We start from the raw sequence: 25,017 nt of genomic DNA, 5'->3' as shown, positions 1-25,017 counted from the left end.
CCCGTGACCCCGCCGGCCAATCACTGCGCGCCGCCGCGCCCGGAGCCGCCGAGACCCCGCGAGATTCCCTCACCTCACACAACCCTCACCCCGGGCGGCCCCGCCTCCCTCACCTTCCTGCCACTGACAGCGGGCCGCCGGCCAATGGAGTCTGCTCCTGAGCCAAGTCCCGCCCCCGGGACCCGCTTTTCGCCCAACCGCAGCCGCCCATCATTCAATTAGCCAATGAAGAGAAACGAAAGCCCGAAAAGAGGTTACTGGGCCAATGGCACTAGGAGGCTGGGCGGCGGCGTGACCGACAGCTCTCCTCACCAGTGGTCGGAGCCGGTGGGCGGTGAAGGAGCTGCCGCTCCACAAATCACGGAACGCGGGGTCGCGTGACGGATGAGGAAGCAGCAGGTGCGCCCGCCCACAAGCGGCAAGCGGCCAATGGGCGGAGGGATCTGCTGATGGGCGGCGGATGGGGCCAATAGCCGCCCGGGGCGGGGTGAGGTGAGGACGCGGCGCGCGCGGGGTCACTGTGGGTGCTGAGGGGGCGGTGGGAAGCGGAGTGCGAGCCGTGGTGAGGGCGGGCTGAGGGGCCGCGCCGGGTCTCGGTGCCCCCCGTCCCTGCTCCTGTCTTTGTGCCTTCCCACTGCCCGGTTCCGGTGCCCTCCGGCGGCTCCCTCCGTGTCCGCTCTGCTCCCGACCGGGTCACGGTGCCCTCGGGTCTTTGTGGCTGCGGGCCGACCCCACTCTGTCCCGCCGGGGTCGGTCCCGCAAGACCGGGGACCGACGGGGGCTGGCCGCGAAGGGCGTGGGGTTCTGTGGTGTTTTGGGGCCTTGTTTTCGAGTCTCTATGAGCCGGAGAGGTGCGATGTGCGGGGCTGGCAGTGGGGCCCGCGGGCTGTGGCGGCACCATGTCACGGCAAGCATGAGCTCCCCTTGGCAGAAAAGGGAAATAAACCGCTAATGAGAGAGTGTAGATGCTCCCAGCAGCACGGCTGTGCCCATTGCCCGAGGCAGTCTCTTCGAGGCTCCCTTCAGCGTGCTCAGGACACGCTCAGGGTGCTCAGTGCAAGGTATGTGTTAACCAGGACCGAGATATTCTTTGGTTGTTGTTTTAGTTCCCTCAGGCTATGAATCTGCATGCTTGGGGACTGCAGCGTCTTTGGGTAAGGCATCAGTGTTCCCTAAAACACAGGGATGTGTAAAAACTTGACAGTTTTAACACTTTCCATTTTCTTATGTGAATATTAATCATATATCATTAATAGTTTCACCTCAGAAAAACTCTCCCAGGTTACCGGAGCCTTTCCCATGGTGGTAGAGTTAAATTACTGTGAGGGTGATAAAGAGGTTCCTTCAGGTAACCGAACTGAGCGGTTCCAGAGGCAGTCAGTGACTGACGGGATCTGTTTGTGCTGTGCTTGGAGGGAGCTGACAGCCTCCCCTTCCCTGCCCCTGGCTCCTGTCTGGGCAGGAAAAGAGCCCAGCAGAGCTGTGAGAGGATAGCTGCAGTGCTGAGGCGTTACCAGCAAATTCCTGAAGGTGCAGTCCTGTTATCTGTTCTTTCTGTTTGTCTCTGAAAACTGGACAGCATCAGGCTCCTCTGCAGGGGAGGAAGCGAGTATAAACGTGACAGTGATTCCTGAAACCTTAGTGCAAAATATTTGCAATAATGGGTTTGATACTTTGGGGATACAATGTATCCCCAAACAGATATACATATGTATACATAACCGTATATACAAAACAATGGGGTTTCGGTACATTTTGCCTGCTCTTTGAGAATGTAATCAAGAAAAGTCTTGCATGACTGAAGATGGTTTGTTAATGGTTGTTGCATTTGGAAATATGGTTAATAATAGTCCAGTCTGAAATTATATCAGAGTTTTGCTGTCCTGTCACCATTTTAAAAACAGAGATCTGCATTTAAGAAAAAAAACCCAAGGAAATTTTGGTTTACAGCCATTTTATATTACCTATTGGAAGAAGAGACAGAATACTTACTTAGAGCTTATATTTGTAGTTGTCTTGTTGAGGTTTCTGTTGGAGCTGATAATAATGGGTCTGAATATGGCATACCCCAAGGGTTCTCCTGGTTTCTGCTTCCCATCAGGCTCTGGGGAGGTGTGGTGTGGGGGAGAAGGAAGTGGGTACAAAAGGGCATAGGCCTGTGTCGGCTGGACTTGAAGGCTTTTAAAACTCTCCCATACATTTTCATTATGGACTTTTCTTTTTCTCTCTTACTGCAAAACCTTTTCAAGTAGTAAAAAGGAGCAGTGGCCTAATGATCCTTGTATGGGAAGTTGGGTTCTCAGTGTATTTGAGGTCAGTGTCTCAGTGCCATTTTTCAAGTCCAAGCACACAGTGTCACCTCAAATTTTTTTTCATTTAGGTGCTTCACTGGGTAAATAAATGTCTTGCCTTAGAAGTTCCCTGCAAGTGTTGTTAGACGCTGGCATATCAGTGGATTCTCAGCAGCAGGAGCAGGAGAAGTGCAGTGTTTGTAGTCCTGGCACTGCCACCTGTTTTCCTAACAGCCCTTGACCAGATCAGTCCAAACTTCACTCACCAGCTTCCATCCAGAAAGTGTTTGCAATTTATTTGATTTCAGATACACTAAATGCTACAGCTATATTATTTTATTTGCCCTTTGAAGCTGCAGAGCCCCTCTCAGGGAGGTGAAGCCTGGTGAGGGGTGCACTTATCCTGCTGCCCATATGGAGCTCTGTCAGGTGCCAGCCTTGGGTGGCCAACCCTAACGAGTGTATCTTCCTTGCACACTGGGTTCATAAACACTTTCAACTCATGTCCCTGGCCTTTGTCATACTGTGAAACTTAAGAGCTCTCAGCTCAATTGCTTTTTGGGCTGTTCATGCTGTGAAAGTTAAGGAGGACAAGATCCAGTTGATTCATAGAGGTATGTAAGGAAAGCATAGAAGGGTAGTAAGGAAAACATGAAACTTGCAAAGTGCTCACCTAATAGAGCCTTTGTTTCCTCAGCAGAGGTCTGTTAGTGCATATAGAAGTCAATACAGGGCATCGGAAACACAGGGCTCACATTTGTTCATTTCTGAAAATCCACAGCTTCAAGTTTAGTCTTTTCTGACTCTTGAGAGATTTATTCTCCTCTCGGATTTGACACTTGCTTTGCAGGAGTATAATCTCTTTGACAGGGCTCTGCATATGGGCAAGGGATGGTAGACACTTTTAAATCAGCCAGTCCTGTTTCTTTGATGCTCCTCAGCACTGTTGTAACCTTATAATTCTACACAAAAGATTGTATCATCTTGAACAATATAAAATGTAATTGTCCAGTTCCAGACATAATTTGTCAGGTTTTTTTCCTTGTCCCACATGAACTATGTGAAAACAGGACTGGAAATAATAGAATAAGTCTTTTGATTGTGTGTTGTGTATTAATGTCCTTCAGCATTTCAGCATGTAGGGGTTTTGTGAACCTTTAACGCAGAAAAAATAACATTAAATGGAACAAAGCATAATAAAATGCACAGATTTGTCTCTGATCCACAAAAGGGGTGCTCTGAGCTGCACTATTGATAATTTATCATGTGGGTGTTTGACAAGCCCACACATACCCTGATATAACACTCTGCCGATACAGTCCTCAGTGTTCTGTAACACCCTGGAAATATTTAATTCATAAATCCTGATGCTGAAGCCCTTAAGGTGTCAGAAACATGGTGTTCATGCCTGTGAATCTGAGCAGGTTTGGTTAGTCAGATAAATACCACGCTCCAAATAAACTGTGATCCTAACATGCAACAGAATAAACATTTACATAAAATATCATGGGATTAAAATTGCTGTTCGAGTATGTTAGTCCTTTCCTTTGAAGGAATAATTTTCCAGAGTTTTTGTCTTTAAGACCTTTCCTCCATGAAACTGGAAAAGAATAAATCTCTCCATTAATAAAATGCAGAGAGGAGCAGGGGGAGGAATATTTTGGTTTAGCTTTGGGTGTGTATAAAGGTTTCTGTCTTAACTTTTGAAAGGATGGCAATATTCCTTCATCTAGGGGAAGGGCAGGATCTGCTTGTCTTGTGGAATGAGGGACAAATCCCTGCCCTGCTCAGGGCAACTTTTTAATAAGAGAGCAGGGAAAGCATCGAGTAACCCAACGAAGCAGGTGACCTATGGCGAGGTTGTCAGTCAGGCCAACAGGCAGGGTGACTCTAGAGCAGCATTGTGGGAATGTGGCACTGCCTTGAACAGCAATTAAATGATGGAATGGTGCTTCCTGCAGCAGTGCAGCATGATGTGCCTGGGATGGGGTAGGGGACAACTGGTGTGAGTGACAAGTGGTGTCATCCAAGACTGCTACTCCCTGATGTTGGATATCAGACTCTGCAGGCACCTGTGTCACTTCCCTGGCTCATCAGCCCCCTCTGGCTCTTGCAGAGCAGTTTTCTGTGGTGGGATCACAGCCCTGCCCCAAGTCTGTCCAGTGTACTGCATATACAGATATGATGGTCAGGATTAGCACTGCAGCTTGAAATAATCCCAAAAATGTCACCTCCTAAACACTGAGCTTGTAAGAAAGCACCTCTGCAGAGCTTTCTAGCCAGAAGTGTTTTCTTTTGAGAGTTCTGAAGGACTTACTGAGTTCTTTGCTGACTGCAGCACTTAAGCATGAGTTTGGCTTTAAGTGAGAATGTTCAGGTGCTTACAGCTGGTTTGTAATAATCTATCATTTACAAACTTAAGCCTGATTGTTTAGTCCTTTCCTAAATACCAGTTGCAGGAGGCAGAGAGGACATCTTTATCCCCTGCTGCTTTCTGGAGAAAGTGTCAGTTCTGCGGTTCTCTCTGTTCTATATTTCTTTGCACCAGAAATGACCCTGCTGCTCTTTGTCGACAGTGTTTCCTTTTATCCCTCTCCTGGCAGCTGCTCTTGCTCCATTCTGATGTTGGAACAGCAAATGAATTCCCTCTGAAGCAAATGTCAAGCCAGTAAAGATGTTGAAGCAGCAAGAAAATCATCTCTTTCTCTGAAGACAGAATTGGAGACCTTTGTGAATGAGATGTTCTTAAAATAGCTCCTCAGTATGTTATCTTCCCTAGAAGGTGCAGAATTGAAAGCATCACCACAAGGCACTTGCCCTTGTGTGAGCAGCATCCCTAAATGATGGGTTTTGGAGAGGGGAGAGAAGCAGGCTACTTCCTTTTCCTCCTCTCCAGGCAAAAAGCACTGCATGATTTTCATCTCTGTGTGATGGTACATTTATGTTTTTTCCAAGAATTGCATCGCTGTTTGCTGCTTGTTTAAATATGTCATGTGTTGAGTGACCTTGTTCTCCATGATCCACTGTTACTGGGGTAAACTGGTAGCTAAAAGCAAAGCCAAGCCACAAGTTGAGTAGAGGTGCTCTGAATTACCCTCTCCAAGGATCAGGGTGGTTGAGGCCTCTGTGGAGAGTAGAGGTTCTCAGCTGTTGGGGTGTGCCACAGCCTGGATAGGCTGAACTCAGCATTGAGTCACATCATGCAGTTCAGTTCCTGTCTTGATTCAAATCTGTTTTCCAAGGAAGATAGCGGCTCTGGAAACCTTCTCTTCTGTGGAACTTCGGAGTCACTGGTTCAGGTGATGGAAGCTCCGTTTCTGTGGTCAGACAGACAACAGGCATTGGTTGTACATGGAGAATTTGGTTAGTTTGGGAGGTCTTGCTGAGATTTTTCCAGCCTCAACTAGTTCAGGATGTTTGATTCCCTGATAACCTCAGGAGAGCGTTGGGCCCAGCAGCAGGGATGGCATGAGCTGCTGGGCTGTGACATCCCATTGTCCCTGAGTGTAGGGCAGGGCTCACATTCTGGAGTCCCACAACTTGATGAGCCAGTGCTCCACGGGTTGCAGGTGCCTTTTGAGAATTCATTGTTGTGTTGTTGCTTCATAATCCTGTCCTTGAAAACAGATGTTTTTGAAGAAAGTAAATCTTGCATATGTGCACTTCAGAGCAGAAAATGCAGGCTGCACATGTGACATGCACATGAGCTGTCGTTACTTTGTTTATTGAAAAAATTATTGTAATGAATGGAATTGAGGGTTTGGGTGGTAAAATTAATCCAGAAAAGTCTGATACAACTTTTTGCCAGAATCATGAATAGAATCTTCCACATGCTTGTGAATATCTGAATATTTCTATTTTTCTTCAACTTGGTGGAAGGGGAATTGATAAGTTAAAATACTACATGCAAAACCGAAATCACTAATTGAAGAATAGGAATTTTTATAGCAGTTTCATAATTATATTCATAACATAAGTTTATGGAAAAATAAGTTTATTAGGAGAAATGTTAACATTTTGACATCTTCAGTTTTTCATCTTTTGTGTGAAGGTGTACTGATATAAGCACAGAGTTTCCAGAGGTTTCTCAGCTAAGACTAATAATGTTTTTCCTAGTCCTGTTTTTTTGACATGATAATATCTCTTTAAGGGCTTTCTTTACCAGATCAATTCCTTTCCTACCAGGAGAACTAAAGCTTTTCAGCTGTCTGTCCAATTTATCCTTCTGGACTAAATTTCTCATCTCGAGATAACCAGCAGCAACCTTCCCCTCAGGAGATTTGTATCAATTAGTTCTGCATCACTGATTCCTGTGGTACTGGGGGACTAGTGGGTTGTAAGAAAGCTGCTCTGTAAACAGTTATGGCTGTTGGGGGTTCTGGGGGTTTGTCTTTACTTTTTTTTGTTTAGAGGCCATGGGTGCCATCACTGGAGATCTTGCTCATGCTTGCCCTGTCCTTGCCTGTGAGGCTGGGCACTGCTTCACTGCAGAGGGCATGCAGGACTGTTCAAGGTTTGTGCTGCCTGGTGGGCTGGGGGATGAGAGCTCTGGGTGCTCTCTGGCTGCCGCAGCGGCCCCGCTGCCACCCCTGGTGTCACCAGCTCCTCACATGGCTGGCCAGGTGGCAAGTGGGAAGTCACTGCTGCTGATGGTAACGTGAGTGGCAGATGCAGTCTGGCAGGAAAGCAGGTTATTCTGCAGCTTGAATGCAGGCCAGGCTTCACCTAATCCCTCTCTTAGCCACAGAAAGGTGGCTTTAATCTATTTATTCTGCATTTGGTTGTTTTTTCAGTGCTGATCTATCTGCAAATGCCATTGCACTGTTTGTCTGTTTCTATCCATTTGCCATTAGCAGATGTGTTGGGACATGAGGCTGTTTCCAGTCACTCAAATCTAATCCTAGCAGTGCTGCAGGATCTTAGGAATTTCTCTGCATTTATACAGAAGTAAACGATGTATAACATGTCATTTTTAAGAATCTGCTACCAGCAATTTTGTTAGACAAAATTGTTAGGAGTTTGTTAGACAGCTGATTTTCTTTCTGCTGATGTTTTAGACAAAACTAATTTGATAGGATTATTAGAGGAGGAAAATTAAAAGGACAGAATCATCCAGGAAGCTCATTAAAATGGAAACCCTGAAAAAACTGGGTAATTGGGTGTTGATTGTGTCCTCCCCCCCCCTCACTTTATGAGCAGTATTGTATTAAAAGTAACATGTCTGCAGGATGATGCTTCAACATCTGTTATTGCTGAAACAAAATTATTTGCTTGTTTTTTCCTCTCTACATTCTTCCAACATCTGCATGTGTAGATCTATCCTGTATATATTTATCCCGTCTAACACCACTCCTTTCCAGGGAAAAGGCATCAAAGGGAATGGGATCCTCGCTTTGGTTTGGAGGAGGATTCTGTGTTGCCGCTCACTTGTATTAGATCCTGGGTGAGTTGCTGTGAAATGAATCATGTGAGTGACGACTCAGGGCTGCTTAGGAAGCCCAGGCACAGGTTCGGTGCTCTGAGATGTGTTTATGTGGAACAAAGAAGTTCACAGTCTGTCAGCTGTCTGGCTCCTGAAATATCAATGTCACATTATGTGATTAAACCTATGCAAGTAATTGTCCTTACTTTCTGTTCTGAGAATATTTGCAGGAAAATCACGTTTTAAAAAAGTATTTCACTCTGAGGATGCTCAATAATTATACTGGGATTTAGACTTTTTTTTTCTTTATAGGCTGATCCAATAAATTGATTCTAAATCTAGCTTGCTGAATGTTTACTATTTCAATCACTCTGGCTGTGATTATTGTGATAGTAAGCAATATACTTTCTTTGGTTTAAGTTTTGGATATGTGCTAAAATATGCATGGTTGCATGTGCCTGAATCTTAATATTCAGTTTATTTACAAGTGTGACGTTTTTCTTTCTCTTTAGTATATGTACTATAAAATACAATTGCATTAAGGTTCATAGCAAGAAAATAGAAAGAGCTGGGCAGTAGATTTGAAATAATATTGGGAAGTATTTTCTGATCTCTAATCATTATGATGTTGTGTCTTCCAGTCTAGAAAGTAAGCATGGGAAATTTAAGCATGGTAAAGTACATGATTAAATCCATTCCTATCCAGCAAAATTCTTGAACTTGATTTGAAGCATGTGCATTAGTTATATTAATAACACATAACTATTCCTTAAACCAGCCAGAGTCAGACAGACTAAATATTAGAATTACAAGGTAAATACTGCAGTAAATAAGATAAATATGGGTTCTGGCTTTGCCATGAACTTGTCAGCAGTTTAGACTTCTACAGTCATTTCTATGGCAGTTGAAATCAGAAAAGAAATTTCAACTAATTTTTTAATATGCTGAAATGTATTAAGTTACACAAAAGAATCCATATTATAGTAATCCTGCATATATACAGGGAAAGAGTACCCAGTGTGCATGGCAGATGGTTTCAAAGGAAATCCTCGAGAGCTAGGATTAAAAAGCAATTTTCAGCAAGTTTAAAATGGGTCTCCATATTTGGGTCACAGATATTAACTCTTTCATTGCAAACAAATGAGGGAGAAGGCTGGTCAGATTGTTATGGAAATGTTTCTCCCAGCAGAAGCTGATCAGTTTGTGCTGGGGAAGAAAGGTGTGAGCAGGGTAGTTGATTCTACTCCTAGTCCTGTTCTCACACCAGTGGGAAGCAGAGTTGTGGCATACAGACACAGGGATATAATGCAATAAATGGGATTCATCATTCCATGAAAAAACACTGGCAACCCCCTGAAAAATAATGTGTTTGTGGCTTTGATCTTTGACCCCTGGAAGAAATTTCCATGAAGACAAACAGATAAATAAGTTCGAACATGTTAGGAACAGCAGATTTATAGCTGTTTACCTTCAGTAAATTATTACCGATCACTTCATTAAAGTGTAAAGACTGTACAGATAGCGTTTCTGTATTCCTTTTGGATATGGTGAGCATGTATGATGTAGGATAAATAAGAAATTGAACAGCAATGTTGTTGCTTCATAGAAAGGAATGAACATGGGCTCCCAAGTTTTGCTTGGAAAAAGTTTTTCCATGTCTGTGCATGGAAAGTAAACCTGTTTTACTCAAACATGTTTTAGGGGCACACTAGAATTTTGTTATTTGTTTTTAAAGGTTATTTAGGAAAATCAACAGTACCACACAGCCATTGTTCCAGACTGCAGCTGTTTGGAGGTGGCATACAAACATGCAGAAATCTTGCCGCCACTCACAGCACAGAAGGGATTGATGCAGGTCAACTTTGCACTGGAGGATCACGAGAAGACGCTGGGCTTTTAGTAGATAAAAATAGGGCAGCACATTGGAGATTATTGGCTTTAACTAACTTACACCAGTTAGTAACCGTATCAGGAGTGCAATTCACATTTACATCAGTGCTCTTTATACACTTTGGCAGCACAAAGGAACCTCAAGTTTGACATGAACTTTTCCTTGAAAGACACTTTTACTTCCAAAGTGGAAATTCAAGTTAGACCTTAAGCACTGTTTTTCACTAAACAACGGAACAGAGCAACTGATACTGTTTTATTGTGTTCCCAAAGCTCAGCTGGTTGTATTTGGAGTAGGTTTGGAAAGCTTTCTGAGCCCAGGTGCCTGATGCTCTGCTAAGTGAATTATGGTAGTAACTGCTGGTTTGAGTATCAGCCTAAGGAGAAGTTAATTGTGTTGCTCTCTGGGTATTACCTTGGCTGTGAGTTAGCAGAGGAGGACTGCACTTCTGAAAGGGCGTGATGAATGTCCTGGTGGGATAGCTAAGTGCTAATTAACAATGCTAATGAGAGGTGTTTTCTGCAGCACTCAGCCAAGGTATTTATCAGAGGTTCTCCACTCTTAGAAAGGAAAATTTAGGTAATGGATGAAAATAAGGTGGGTTTTGGTGTTTTGTGAAAGTGCCAGTGGATTCAGGATGAACTTTTAAAGTTGAATCTGTTGTTTTGGGTTCTTATTTCACAGCACCTATTGTAGTCAGTCTGCCTGTATGCATCTTGATATGGCCTTCAGAGGGAAAATATTAAGTGTTGACATTAGATACCAAAACTTGAACACCCCAAGCTGTTGTCAGTCATCATATGTCACCAAGTTGTGTTACTATTAAATACCTGGGGAAAAAAAATTCATCTGTGGCAACAGCTGTCTTTGATCCATGTGTTTGTAAATGTGCTTGAGGGTTTTGCCTTAGATTTTTCAGACGTGTGTCTTTCAAAGGGAGGCAGAACAGATCACTTCAGAGTCTCTGTCATTGTTATCTTCCAGGACTTTTGTTTCAAGTAGTTTTTTTAAGTCTCTGTGACAGGATCTGAGATAAAACCTTATCCAGATGTCTGAGTAGTCAGAGAAATCCATTTGCTTGACTTCAACAAATATAGGGTAGGTTATAAATAAACAAATTAGTGTTGGCTTTAGAGAATGAGCTGCTTTGCTTTACTCACTGTGCAATCATGTGTTCAAGAAAAAGCAGTTTCTTGTGTGCATTCTGTTGTCGCCTGGGTCCAAAGCAGTTTTCTGTATACAGAATACTGTAAAGTAATTATTATGTCATTGTACAGAGTTCTGAGTGTGAGAAACTGTGGCTATTTAAAGGAGGTAAATGCTTTCTTACCTCCAGCAACTCTTATCAGGAAATATTGAAGGGTCAGTTCTCCTCAGTCAGAGTTCCTCTCTACTTAAATCTTTTTGTAGGGTATATTTTTAAGAGCTTTTCAGAGTAGATGACTGAAAGTAGCAGCCTGTTCATGTCAAAGCCATACATCCATGTCTGATGTAAATGGCCAGACAAAAGTGAAAGCTCCCATTGGAATAAACTGAGCTACGTATGGGCTTCTCAGCACTTCTTCATTAATGGCACTTCAAGTCGTGAGTTGAGGAGAAACAGATAATGAAAATTGGTTCTTCTCTGCAGGCCTCTTGCTTACCTTTGGACTTAGACAGGCCTAATCTGTGAAGATAATTAAAGTTCCTCTACTCTGGATGCTGTAAGTGATTTTTTTGTTATATGTATTCTATCTGGTTGAGAATACCCACCTGAAGTATCAGCATTGACCAAAATGTCATGTAGAGAGGTTAGAGGGCTGAAAACGCTTGTGAATGAAGAATCTTCCCATAGGCAGTGACAGAGGGTGGTAGCCCTGGCTGTCAGTCAGCATGGCAGTTGTTTGAGTTTCAGGTGCCATGATAACAGAGTGGGACATTTCAAATACCTTTTACTATTCCATAGACTTCTCCCAGAAGAGGCCTGCCCACCTTAAAAACTATTCTGTGGCAGCAGAACCTTTGGAGCATCTGGGATAATGCCCCCCTAGATGAGGGAATGGGCTGTAGCTGGCACTGCAGGAAGGCAGAGGATGTGTAGGAGGCTGGGAACAGAATGCCATGGGTTTGACCTTGTTGCAGCACCCCCTCAGGATCCATAGGACATGGCTCTCTGCTGGTTAATTGTCACAAGCGGGGGGAATGACACATTCCTTATTTCTGCAAGAGTGTCTTTAAAACATCTGATATTCTTCCACTAATGAAAGCATGCAAAGAGCTCTTCAGATCCCCATTTTCTCCCCAAAGCTGTGGGAACAATTTTCTGGCTTGTAGAACAAAGAAGTTGGAACAGATGACATAGCCAACATCTGCACCTGGCTCACTGAGGAAGCGAATATTTGGCATAGGAGCTGAGCTCCCTTCTGCCAAGAGATCTATGCTGATGCAGTTGTTCAGGGATGAAGATGGCAAAATGTCTTTTCCTCATTGACTCACCAAAGCAATTTTATTTATCTGTCAAAGTAAAAAAAAAAAAAATTTGAGAAGGAAAATGTCTTTACTTTTAAATACCAGAGTTTAGTCAATGGTTAATCAAATGCTGTCTAACCAACCCCGTTAAGATTTTGATGGTGTATCACTTCAGTTCCGATGGCAGACACATCACATATGGGTTGCCATTTTGATGGCTTTGAATGGTAATCTGACCCATAAAAACTGAAGCATAATATGCAAACTGATTTTTTTCTGGCCTGCCCTGTTCTTGGTGCCATCTGTGTTAGGATGGAAACGAGCCTGCTCAACACGTGGGCTGCCGGTTTTGAGCTGATCACAGATGGGTTTGAAAGAATAGCCTTGTGTGCACAAGGAGAAGGAAGATGCTCCTGAGCAGGAAGTTTCACTTGAAACCATATTATGTCTGCTAAATCCTGTGGCCTATGGAACAGCCATCAGACCTTTCCCTGAATTCTTCGTGTGGATTAAGTAGACTAAATTTACCTTCTAAATATCAAGAAAACCCCCACAACTTCTAAATATTGCTCTTTTTCCATCACTGCGTTCTACTGCTGTCATCAATAATGGAACAGAGTACAGGAAGCTGACATTACCTGACCTTGTTAGATATTTGCTGTGCATCTGTTCAGCATAACTGGGTACAGTAAATTATTTCATAAGTTTTGTAGATGAGTTTTAATTTGTAGTGTGAATCCTGTTGAACTTATGTTTCTGGGTTTCTGTCTTTGACAATTAATAAAAGTATGTGTTATAGGTGAAGGTGAGTACCTGTCCTCTGTTGTTGCATTTAAGATCAAAAATTCAGATGTTTAAGCGCCTAATTCTCACTGTGGTCAATGAGATCTTGGTTTTCTTCTCATGTTGACAGAGCCTGTGCTCTAAATTTGAGAGACTGACTGCCCTTGTCTTACGTGGAACCACAAGTGTCCTGATACTATTTATAATCCCAAGAAACACATAAAATAATTTTCCCTGGTTAGGAATAAGGTGTACAGAACTCTGATTTTTATATTTTTTTACTCTCTTTAAATCAGTGACATTGTTTGAATGACCATTTCTTTGTCAGAAAGAAAGCCTGTAGAAGGCGGCACTCATTGATGAGTTTTGTGGTCGTGACACACTTGAACATCCCTCTCAAGACATCTTGAAGCCTTTTATTTCCAGGCTAAATAAACACCAATTTCAGCAATGTCTCATCTACTCCCTTTAATTACTGCTGCTGAGAGAAAGTTTCTGCCAATGCAAATGTGCTATTTTGTCATGTCACATCAAATTGCATCAGCCTTATATTTAGGAACAAAAAGAGGGGGAGGCTGAGACAGGATGTGGCTACAAATGGAACCAAAGGGTTTTCTTAAATATAGGCTGAAAATACACAATCGAGGCAGTGATGCTTTTTCAAGCAAAAATCCATGAAAGGGAAAATCAAGGCTGTGACGGTAGAACAGGGCTGGGGGTGTGCAGAGAGACTTCTGGGGGAAGTGGGGTGCTGGCAGGGAGGGGCTGCTGAACTCCTCACTTACGCAGACACCCTTGTGTATCAGATGGGCATGAGGTGCATTTGGGCTGTGTAAGCCCACACCTCGTTCCTGTGTGCTGGCTGAAGGAGGGGGGAGCTGTGTTTCCCTCCAGCCTGTCCCTGCCCTTTCCCCAAGGATGTTTCCCCATGAAGCAATAACTCAGCTCTCTAAACTGAAGAGATTGTGGGAAACAGGTACTGACAAAATTTGAGTGGCTGTCCAGATAAGCATAGGAGACTTTGAACAATCCCTCACACCACTTTAAAATGTAGTGTCTCTACAGAAAAAAATATTTTTAAAAACTTGTTCTTTAGAAAACATTAGTGGCTGCACCATGGAAAACAATTTTTGCCCCCTCAGTATTGGGCACAAAATAATCTGTTGAAATCAAATGCATAAATTGTGGATGTAATGGAGCTTGCTTTGAACTGATGAGTCTGATCTGAGTCTGGTGGCAATTAAACAGAGTTCTGAAAGATCAGCTGTGTTTGAGAACCAGCAGAATTCTGGGAGGAAGTGATCTGGGGGCGTGTGAGCAGCACCTACTTAGCAAATTGGAAAAATACTATTCATTTTTTACATCTAAGCACTTGGAATCTCTCCTCAGAACCAATTGGTGATGATAGAGGTAATATTTTTATTCTTGTCACCAAGGATAATAAAAATGCAGCAGAAGCTTAGAAACTTGTGTATTTACAGCATTGTGACAGGCATAAGTCAAGCAGCAATTCAGGCTGAAGCCAGCGAGCAAAGGCACCTAGTTCTCCATGGCTGGATGTCACAGGTCCTGCAGGACTGTAAGACATTAAATATAGGGATGCTGCCAGCTGTTCAATTCCTCACAGCAGGCAAGTACTAACCGTAGTGCTGACTCCATGCACACAGTGCCACAGGTCAGGACGAAGGCAAGGAGAGGTTTCCCTGTGGCTTTGCAGCCCCAGCTGCAGTGTGAGGGGTCTGGGCCGGGCTTCACGGGGGCAGGGACACCCTGCAGCCTGCAGAGCAGGGCCAGCCTTGGAGCTGGCCTGCCTGGGCTGCTGAAGGCTTTGTCTGACCCTTCAGAGTGAGGCTGCCAGGCAAAGTCCTGAGACATTCCGGTGCTACTTCCAGTATTAATTTGCATAGAATTCCTTGGATTTCATTGTCATTTAACCCACTCACAAGGCTTAACCACATCTGATTTTTGCCTCTGCTGACATTTTCTTTTCTTTTTAAGCACATAAGCATTAAAAATCCCTCAGTAAAATGTGTGTATTTTCATAGCAAGGAAGGCATTTCTTTAACACTATTTCAAAGCAAATCACAGAAATATTGAATGGGAGAGGAAAAAGATGTTTGGTTCTTATAGTTAGGGTTTATTTGTTTTGAACTGAATAAATCTGAAAATATTAGATAAAAACTACAGATAAGTGAAAAAATTCCATAAGCAGCATCTTCCAGATTTTTCCTCAAAAAAACCACCCAACTGACAACAGTACAACAGAAAAGTGTTCTTAATTAACATCTTCAATTAAAGGAGAAGCATTGTGGATCTCTTAGATGTATTATTAAATCTTCATTGTTTAGATAATTGGATAGGGACAGACACTTGTGCTGAGTGCTGTGTCAAATTTGTCAGGGCCTGCTGTAATTCTAGTGCACTTGCTGGATTTCACAGCTATTTGTCTGGGTACAGGGGTAATTTGGAGGGTTGAGTGAAGCCAGATGACTGTAATGAACTCATTTTGTGTCTTTGACTCAGTTTCGGGAAAAAAAAAAGATGCTATTTTTAGGGTATTTTATATTGTTAAGACTTCTGTTCTTCCTGTCTCTCAAAGTTTCTCTGGGTCGCTGTCTTTGCTTCATCACCGATAATTATATCAAATTAATTCAGCATAATTGTGTTAATTATTAGCACTGGAGGTTACCACCAGGACTTCGATTGAACCAGAGCTTTTATCCCCCTTTTCCTGAGGTTTCACCAAATGTAAACAAACCAGAATCACGGGTGAACATCAAGTGCTGTTGCCACTCAGAATTGTCCTGCCATGCTCATTCACTCAGATGAGTACTGATAAATGGAATGGGAAAAGAGTTCTCTCTCAACCCCTTCATCTCTGCCAGAGCTCTAAATTAGTTACCCAACAGAGTTGGTGTGTTAAGAGTGAGCCCTGTACCACCAAGAACAAATGTCCTGCAGGGTGCTGGGGGATGTCTGCATTTGCAAGAGCTTCTTGCTGCCCACACCTTTCTTTTCAAAGGCACCTTAGATTGCCTTTGAGCTAGGCTGGGCCTTGGAGAGTGACAGTGAAGTTTTAGGGAAAATTTGACCTATGGCTTTAAGAGCTCAGAAGTGTCCAAAAGACATGGTGGGATCTGCCCCTGATTAGCTGCTGGCATGGAAACAAGCCCTGATTAGTGAGCTGGACCAATCCCCCTAAGAGGCTAAAGGCACCCAGACTTACATGTACTGTAATACTGCTGCTTATAAACACTGCTCCCAGGAACATGGATTTTGCTCAGGATGTGGTGGGTAAAATTCATCCATGGTTTAATTCCACCACAGAAAGGGTTTATGGCAGGGAAGGGGTTGGCTTAGACGATTGCTGCGATTGAGAGCAAAGGCTTGGAGATGCTAAATTTCAGCAGATATGGATTTGGAATAATAGACATTGAGTTGTTCCTGACACTGCTGTGAAGGATCATGTGAGTTGGGAAGGACAACTCCAGGATGAGATGTAGATCCCAGGGCAGGGCACAAGCCCCATCATCACCATCCAGGGATTATGTGCCCAGTCAGGGCTAGAAGGGATGTGTTGGGGGTAGCAGGAAAAGGAGAGGTCACACTGCACAGGGTTTATTCCCTTGTAGGCTGGGTATGATGTTTGCACTAAGGGAAGGTTCAGAGGAATATGTTAGATATTTTTGGTTTAAAGAAAAAAATATTTTTTAATTAAACATTAGTCAATAATGTGGATCACAGTAATTTCTTTTACTGTTTTAAATTCTGGCTCTCCACCTTTACGACAAGTTTTTCAACCCTTGTACTTTCCTAAGCAGAGCTCTTTCTGCACTGACTGCTCCTTGTTTTACCCTCTTGAGTTTTTTTAAAAAAATTACAAAGTTGGATTGCATGAGCAAAGTGAGCATATATATTAAAGAATAATGGTAAAATAAACTTTGACTAATTTCAGTCATTCCTGAACAGTGAGAATCCAGTACAAAACCTTATGTAAGACTTACTATTCTTCAGTGCTTGTCTGAGCCATAGTCCATAGAGTTAATGTGGTCATTAATCCCACAGTGTGGTTTTTCCTTTCAAAGGCACTTCCATGCCTTATGCTGCCAAGTTGGTCTCTGTCCGTCAGCAACAGTTGTGGCAGCTTATTTGGTGCCCAGTTGGATGTTTTAGAAGGTGATACAAGCTCAGCCAGAAAGTTGTTGTACTAACTGGCATAAAGCAGTTGAGAGAATCACAATTGCTGAACTGGAGCTAAGCACTGGAACATTTCAAAATACAATATTTACAAGAAAGAAAGGAATGAACAAGCAGTTTTGGTTTAAAGTTGATAATTCCTATTCAGGCATGATCACAAAGGTAAATACAGATTTGGCCACTGAGAAGAAAATTAATTTTAACAGCAGTTGAACTGACCAATTCAAAGCTGGAAAGAAAAAGTTATTTTGAGACTGTGCCTTTTGGAATTTCCTTTAAGCCGGGAGAATCATTTTCAGGAGAAAAAAGTGGAGAAGTTTGAATTGTACCTAAACCGGGGAGGTTCCTGTCCTCACTAGTGAGCATGCACCAAAGAATATTACTCTAATTAGTCTGATTGTGCTTATTAATTATAGAGAACAAGGTAATCTGGCCTCAACATGTTTCCTTACTGGTGTAGGATTGCAAAAGCCTGAGTATTTTATTTGCAGTATTGCATGTCTCTGCTGTGTGATACCAAACCAGGGTGTAAGGTAAGACATCTGCCCTGTAGCTTTGGTTAATTTATACAACTGGTCATTATGCCCAGCTCTAGCACTCTGTCATTCTCAAGTTTTATCAATTGCAATTCTATATTTTGTATTTATATTATATTTAAAATTTATTATGTTTTATATTTGCAAACTGGTGACATTGTTGAATAGCATTAGGCCTGATCCTGATGCTGTTGAACTGAATGAAGGATGTCCGAGCAGCAGTGATTCCTTGTCAACAAAGAGATCTTTGGGATCTGTCATTTGCCAGTTCTTAATCCTTCATGTGCTCCACAGTGTAAATATTGTGTAAAGCAAATTTTATGCTGCAGGGCTATGCCCCCAAGTTGTTCTGCACAGTCACCTGACACTGCTTCTGCCTCATGCATCAAGCATAAAGGGGAGAGGAGCAGAAATAGAAGTGAACAGAACAGGCCCAGCTACCATCACTCATGCAATGGGATTTTGCAGCTCGTGTTTAGAAAGGACAAAACCCCAACAATGCCGGGCCCCGGCTCGTCAGAAGCGATCACATCAAACGCGCAGATCTCAGTAAGAGCCGGCGAGATGTGGCTGCTGGGAAGTTACTGCAGCATTGTCCGTGCTCACCCACACAGCAGGGCTGGGGCTGCAGGGCAGCCGTGCCCGGGGCTGCCAAGCGTTCCGAGACCGAGTGGCTGTGAGCAGGCAGGGACGGACGGACAGACAGACATTGGCTGGTTTGCCTGGGGCAGCAGAGCCCCTCACACTGCCCTGGACGTGCCCTGGGCGCTCCTGGGACCCACTGGGGCCTGAGGGGAGCTGTGACACGCTCACGGGCAGCGAGAGCAGCTGTGTCCCAGAGCAGGTTCTGCCCCTGCTGCAGGCTCTGGCCGGGACTCACAGGCCTGAACCTGGGAAACCTGGAAGGAAGGACGGCTGTGACCAAAGAGTAAGAACCTTCTGGGTAGCAGCAGTTCAATTGGGGGCCTTCCTGGACTGATGTCACAACATGAACTAAGATGTTTTGCGGTTAAAGAGGTTTCAAAAGACTTTCAGTGCCTTTCTTATTTTGGCATTCTTATTTTTCCTGAGATCATGAGGTTTGACAAGGATAGGGAATCATAAATTCTTGAGTTAAGACTTCTGAGGGTGTAATACTTCAAAGTAGTATAACACATCTCTAGCCTGGATACTGGGGAAAGAGAGGGCAGAGGGGGAAAGGGGAGCCAAGCTGTAAACAGCAACAGCTCAGGTAACTCTTGCAGTCCTCTAATTAACACTTCTAGTCTCTGGAGCCCAGCTTTGTTGGCTGTTTAACTAGTTCAGAGGGATTGGGATCATAACTGCTGAACTGTGGGGATTTGCTGGAAAAACACCACAGTAGAAAAAAAAGTAAACTGAGAGCAGTGGCACAGTATCATCTCAGCTTCATCAGGGTTCTGCTGTGCACGGGGTCAATTGCCAAACCTGCCAATGCAGAGTGAAGATTAATTGGCTTTGGTCATCTTTTGCTTCACTATCTGAATATCATTATCAGGAATGTAAATGATTATGCAATACAGAGAAATGCCACAATAGTCTCAGTGTCTCCTTCTATACTTGTCTCTTTGTGAACGGAGCTTTATCTAAATGCAAATGTGATTTCAGCCTTCTGATTAGGATATTATACAGTCATCCATTCCAGAAAAGCACAATTAACTGATTATTTTATTTCTGACTCAACAGTTCCTGGTGTAGATAGTTTGTTTGTTGCGCTGTGCGTGATATTTAAATTATCAGAGGGAGATTTCCATTATTAGTCAGGATTATAGCCAGAGTTTGTGAGGTCAAGGCTTTTTGCATGGCAGATAAAACGTAACATTTGTGGGATTTGAGGGGAGATGTTTTTAGAACAAAAGACAACAGTGCAGATTCTTACTGTGCTTCATTGTCTTTTTTTGTGTCGAGGAAGGGGCAAATCACAGCAGAGGCTGTGCAGATTCTCCAGTGCCCTGGGGTGCACAAGTCCAGACTGTAGCATTCCCTATTGCCAGGTTCTAGTCCCTGTTGAGGTTGCTTGTACAGGGCACCAGTGTCTTAGAACTTAACAATGGGCAGGTCATGAGATTATTTCTTATTAAACAGCCACTGTAGTGAAATAGCCAACAAGTTTTCCATGTGCTGTGGTAGATTTCCGGTGAAGTTTACCCTGGATGAAGGTACATCCTAAGAAAAACACAGATCTTTGGTGATAAACTTCCCTGTGAAGCTTGCCCATGTCACAGCATTTGTAGCATTTTTGGAGCTGTGAATCTCTCAGAAGTCAGATGGTTTGGTTTTTTTTAATTTGAATATGAGACCCTCATAGAAGGAGTTTAGTTTTGATAATAGATGGGGTAAAAATTTCCATCTTCAAATCTTTTAGAAAGTCCAGTATTTATAGAAAGGCGAAGAATTTAATTTTTTTCCAAAAAAATTCATCAGTGCAAATGTATTTGTCACACAATTTGAATTCAGCAGCTCATCATTTTCCTATGAAAAATTACTGCAGTGGAAAATTCCTAATTATTTGTAGTGAAACATTTTCAATTCCATTGATCAGCTTCATCTTTCCATATCCATATGTTTCTGTGACTGGTTCCTTCCTCTCTCCCAGAGCTGCTTTTCTGTGTGCTAGAGCAAGCTGTCCTGGGCAGTCCCAGCACATGAGGGATCTTTGTGTTTGTGACAGGAAATCTATTGCACCACTTAGATTTAATTAGAGCACAGTGACATATGATGGGTTTACACATCAAAGCCTAGAAACAACTTTACTAATTGTCTCTGGTCCAAAAATGTATTATGGGATCTGTACTGAATTTTGGGATGTTTCACTGTATTTAGTGGGAATATGTGAAATGCAGGGCCAGGTTTGTAGGGTCAGTGCAATTCTACCAATTCTTACCAGCCAAGGATATAGCCAAAAAAACCTGCATGTACAGTTAAATTTGGGTTCAGATCAACTTGAATCCAACCTCATATTCCAGTTTTCTGTACTGGATGATAAAAACTTCTCTATGTCATGGAGAGAAGGGCAGGGAATAATTCATATAAGATATAAGATATAAGTCTATATCTTATGAGTCACATTTTGGAGTGGATTGTCTTTCTGCTGCTGGAAGGGGAATGCAGGGATCTCTCAACTGACTGACTTGGGCGTGTAATCACCTCCCATACTTGAATGCCAAAGTGAAATGAATCCAAACCAAAAATGCATGGAGCTGATACCCACCATAGGTTTCAGTGCAAAGAGAAAAGGATATTTTACAGAAAAAATGTTGGGAGAAAACAAGGGATGAACATGTTGAAGCCTGGGGCTATTTTAATCCCATTATGATGGGCATTTATAGGTGCATAGAGAGGAGATTTTCCCCACTGCAATAAGATCTAGCCTGTGCAAATACATAGCCTAGGCATGTAATAGCTGTCGTGGTGTACTCTGAAATACATTTGGATAAAGGACTTAAATTACTTATGAAAAAGAAAAAAAAATATTACAAATAATGAGTAGTTATCATAATGGGTGCTAAAATAATGGCACGTACCTACTTCATTATCCACTTGCTTATTTATTACCTTTATTCTTAAGAGTGATGATGTAAAAGTGCTTTTTTCCAAATGTTAATTTAGTTCTCTGCAGATGGCAACCATCTGTTAAATGACAAGGCATTTACAGCCTTTGATTAGCACTTTATAGGACTTGGATGGACTTACTGTTATGATATGTAAGTATAGTTATCGAAGTGAAACTTGGTAGATTTGTTCTTTTCCTGTTGCTGTTACCAATACATGTAAAATTTCAAACCTAACAGTGTTTTTTCCTGCCTTCTCCTCTATTTATCCATGTCATTTCCAGCTGAAGCCTTGAAATTCTTGACAGAATGACAAAATAGGAAATATTGCTAAATTCCAGCACCGTTTGTAGCCATTATGAGTATCCTCATTCTGAAAGGACACCATGTGGATGAGCTAGGGATGCTCAAGGAAAGCACTGTAAGTTTGAAGGACTTTAAGGATCCTGGCTTAGCTAGTAGGAACCTCGCTGTGGGCTGTGATACAGGTCTCGGTACTCAAAGAAAGTTACACTGGCTCTCTGTACAACACTGGCACACGTGGCTGTTCCCATCTCAAAGTGATGCTCTGGAGCGAGCTCCACACTTTGTGTTTTATTCCCTTGAGCAGTGGCACCCAACCCCCGTCTGTCCATAAACTCAGCAAGTTCTCATTGATTTTATGTTGGGGTTTCACCTAAAGTTTCCGCAGGTTATTGCCGATCCTCAGCCTGCCGGCGCTGTTCTCGCTGTGTTCTGTTCGTTGGCGCTTTGATTTCCGTGCTGTCGGTGGAACTGACGATGTTTGTGCCTGTTTGTGTTGCAGAGCCGAGGGCGGGCCCGGCCATGTCCCCGCTACCCGAGGCGGAGCTGGTGCGCAGCTCGGTGCAGCTGTACCGGTACCTGCTCCGCTGCTGCCGCCGCCTGCCGCCCGGCCCCATCCGCCAGCACTACCGGCACGCCATCAGACAGGTAGGTCAGCCCGATCGTGCTCCTCCTGCGAGCTTGGCACCCTGCTGCATTTGGAGGGTTAGAATGGGAGTGTGTGAAGGACCATTTCTTTTTGTTTGCTTTGCATCTGACACCTGTTTTTCTTGGCTTCATCTCTAATTTTTGTGTTAGTCAAGAGAGTGAACAGTCATTACTTACTCCATAAATACATCTTTTATGTTGAAACCTACTGGTTCTATGTCAGTTTATATATATATATATATATATATATATAATATATAATATATTATATATATAATATATATATTATATATAGTTTATATATATTATATATAGTTTATATATTGTCATTTATATATCTCCCCATATGGGTAAATGTCATCTGATTGTTCAAATTCCATACTTCATATAGAAGTAATTTCATGCCTATGATCATACCTGTTGGCCTGTATCTTTCTAGTTTCGACGTACCAGACAATTTCAATTGTTCTGAATTTAAGTTCTTTTCCCCATTTTTTGGGTTTTGTTGTTGACCTATGAAAGGAGTAGGATACTTAATATGAAATTCTTTATGACCAGATTTGTTATGGGAAGAGGATGGCCAGGTGTTACAATGTGTAGTTTTACCTTTTCAGACCAGCAGTTTATTTGCAAAAAATATTTTTTTTGAGATTTAAACATGGTCTTTATTTTGACAACTGTTATGTTGACAAGTCAGTGACATTTGGAATGTTGCAGAGTTTCAAAGTCCATGCTGATGAAGATGATCCTGAGCGAATCCAGCAGATCATTAAGAGAGCCATTGAAGATGCTGACTGGGTGATGAATAAAGTAAGTGCTTCAGATTGTCTGCATTTGGATTTCAGTTCAGAACAAAAAAGAAAATATTGGAAAGCAAGTTCTGATTAGGGAATTGCTGTCCTGCATGTTGAAGTGTCTGGGTGAAAGAAAATACCTGGCCAGGAGGGATCTGTGATTGAGACACTTTTTGTTTAAAAATTCTCTTTGTCAGTCTAAACTAATATTGGGGTTTTTTCAGAACCAATAACAGTTTAGGTTTGTCTCTGTGTGAGTCTTTTTTTCCATGAAGAATTATATTAAATATCAGCAGTGGCAGCTAGTATCACTCTATTATAGAAGAAAAAATTAAAATACAGCATTTTGCAAAACACATCTTGCTATGCATCATCTGCTTTCCTGACAGATGTCTTCAGACAATTTACATGAACTTCCAGAACTACAGCTGCTTTTCCTCAGACCTTGCCCATGGCTGCAGAGATCAGGGACAGACCACACAAGGGCAGAGCTGTGGTGCTGAGCTCCCCTGTGCTGTCAGACTGGTTTCTCAGGTGAAAAAAATGAGGATGGTTTCCATTAGCCAGCTGAGAGTCACCTGTGCTTCCTGGTATTTCAGTCTGGCTGGGGAGTGTGATACCTTAACATGGTGTATAATGAAACAAGTCAAAAGTTCAGCTTGATCTCTAAATATCTATGATTTAATTTACTAAGTGACTGCTAAGTCCTTCTCTCTGCCAGTCCATGAAATCCAAATGAGAATTGTTACAGGAGCAAGCACAGATTAGTCACAGATTATCATATTTTATCAGTAACTGAATCCCAGCAGGTACAATCTAGTCAATAACTGTGCCTGATTTGTTTTGTACTGCAAAGGGAAAGCCTATCAAATTTCAATCTAACTTAAAGAAAATGGACATAAATTTATGTGGATCATGAAGGAGAGTTGTATGTCCTTGATGTTATGAACTTTGACTTAGTTATGTGCTCTTTCCCACAATTTTTTTTTTTTTTTTTTTTCCCAGTATAAAAGCCAGGAATAGAAGAGGAAGGATGAAACCAAGAAGGACATTGGTAAACAGCCTTAGAGGACTTGCAGTGAAGTTCCGTACCATATTGAATTATTGCCTGAAGTTTTCTCTTGGATAATATAAATACAATAATTGATATTTCACTGGGATGTCATGAAACTAAATTAATATTTCTGAAGGTATTTAATTTTGTAAAGTGTTTTATATAATCACAAACTTCTAAGTTAAATCCTGAGCTTGCCTAACATTTGAGTAACTTATTGCATTATACTCTTAGGCCTGGACCGACTCTAGCAGTGTGTGATAACACTTGCGGTGCAGTTCTCTGGGCTTGGGGTTCCCCCTGCGGCAGGCACCGCGGATCTGGGGATGGAGCGTTCCATGCTGCGTGTGACGCTGGCTCTAGCAGGCACTGTGCAGGGTCACACAGCCTCTGCTCCGCTCCGTGTTGTCAGAGTGCCGGTCCGGCCGGCTCCGTGCCCCTTCAGTGGGGTCCAGCCGGCTCCGTGCCGGTCCGGCCGGCTCCGTGCCCCTTCAGTGGGGTCCAGCCGGCTCCGTGCCCCTTCAGTGGGGTCCGGCCGGCTCCGTGCCCCTTCAGTGGGGTCCGGCCGGCTCCGTGCCGGTCCGGCCGGCTCCGTGCCCCTTCAGTGGGGTCCAGCCGGCTCCGTGCCGGTCCGGCCGGCTCCGTGCCCCTTCAGTGGGGTCCAGCCGGCTCCGTGCCCCTTCAGTGGGGTCCGGCCGGCTCCGTGCCCCTTCAGTGGGGTCCAGCCGGCTCCGTGCCGGTCCGGCCGGCTCCGTGCCCCTTCAGTGGGGTCCGGCCGGCTCCGTGCCCCTTCAGTGGGGTCCGGCCGGCTCCGTGCCGGTCCGGCCGGCTCCGTGCCCCTTCAGTGGGGTCCAGCCGGCTCCGTGCCCCTTCAGTGGGGTCCGGCCGGCTCCGTGCCCCTTCAGTGGGGTCCAGCCGGCTCCGTGCCGGTCCGGCCGGCTCCGTGCCCCTTCAGTGGGGTCCGGCCGGCTCCGTGCCGGTCCGGCCGGCTCCGTGCCCCTTCAGTGGGGTCCGGCCGGCTCCGTGCCGGTCCGGCGCAGTCGCTCCCATGCAGCTGAGAGGCTTCACGGCGCTTTGCAGC

At 43.5% G+C, this 25,017-nt stretch overlaps 3 protein-coding genes across 16 annotated transcripts in view; 2 read left to right on the top strand and 1 right to left on the bottom strand.

Annotated features, from left to right (window-relative positions):
* The window catches only part of NLK (nemo like kinase), a 36,523-nt gene extending 36,163 nt beyond the window's left edge, over positions 1-360 (bottom strand). The window contains exon 1 of one of the 2 annotated variants that reach the window (XM_086859510.1): positions 114-360. Coding sequence is in view for 1 of the 2 variants with exons in the window: in XM_086859507.1 (XP_086715633.1) it covers positions 114-214 (101 nt within the window). In the remaining variant the exon portion in view is untranslated. The remainder of the gene's footprint in view (positions 1-113) is intronic. The other variant, XM_086859507.1, reaches the window with a different exon arrangement.
* On the top strand, positions 72-24,135 carry LYRM9 (LYR motif containing 9). 13 transcript variants are annotated; one of them, XM_023939421.2, is made up of 6 exons: positions 988-1,061; positions 11,235-11,307; positions 21,943-22,088; positions 22,806-22,898; positions 23,272-23,416; positions 23,888-24,135. In XM_023939421.2, exons 3-5 carry the CDS (start codon positions 21,963-21,965, stop codon positions 23,383-23,385), a joined length of 333 nt encoding a protein of 110 aa, XP_023795189.1. In that variant the 5' UTR covers positions 988-1,061; positions 11,235-11,307; positions 21,943-21,962; the 3' UTR covers positions 23,386-23,416; positions 23,888-24,135. The 13 variants fall into 13 exon arrangements, with proteins under 13 accessions (XP_086715650.1, XP_086715643.1, XP_086715642.1 ...); XM_023939420.2 differs by lacking the exon at positions 988-1,061 and adding an exon at positions 7,517-7,734; XM_086859517.1 differs by lacking the exons at positions 988-1,061; positions 11,235-11,307 and adding an exon at positions 317-399.
* The window catches only part of NOS2 (nitric oxide synthase 2), a 33,651-nt gene continuing 32,521 nt past the window's right edge, over positions 23,888-25,017 (top strand). Inside the window, exon 1 of the mRNA XM_023939419.2 lies at positions 23,888-24,072. The gene's annotated coding sequence lies outside the window, so the exon portion shown is untranslated. The remainder of the gene's footprint in view (positions 24,073-25,017) is intronic.

The sequence above is a fragment of the Cyanistes caeruleus genome, chromosome 21 (assembly GCF_971803275.1).
Source record: "Cyanistes caeruleus chromosome 21, bCyaCae1.hap1.1, whole genome shotgun sequence".
NCBI lineage: Eukaryota > Metazoa > Chordata > Aves > Passeriformes > Paridae > Cyanistes > Cyanistes caeruleus.
This window is presented reverse-complemented; position numbering and strand designations above follow the sequence as displayed.

Coding starts and splice junctions, on each gene's coding strand:
- LYRM9 (XM_086859517.1), top strand. CDS start 21,963: ATGTCCCCGCTACCCGAGGCGGAGCTGGTGCGCAGCTCGGTGCAGCTG. Junction 22,089..22,805: donor ACCGGCACGCCATCAGACAG/GTAGGTCAGCCC, acceptor GGAATGTTGCAG/AGTTTCAAAGTCCATGCTGA. Junction 22,899..23,271: donor CTGACTGGGTGATGAATAAA/GTAAGTGCTTCA, acceptor CTTTCCTGACAG/ATGTCTTCAGACAATTTACA.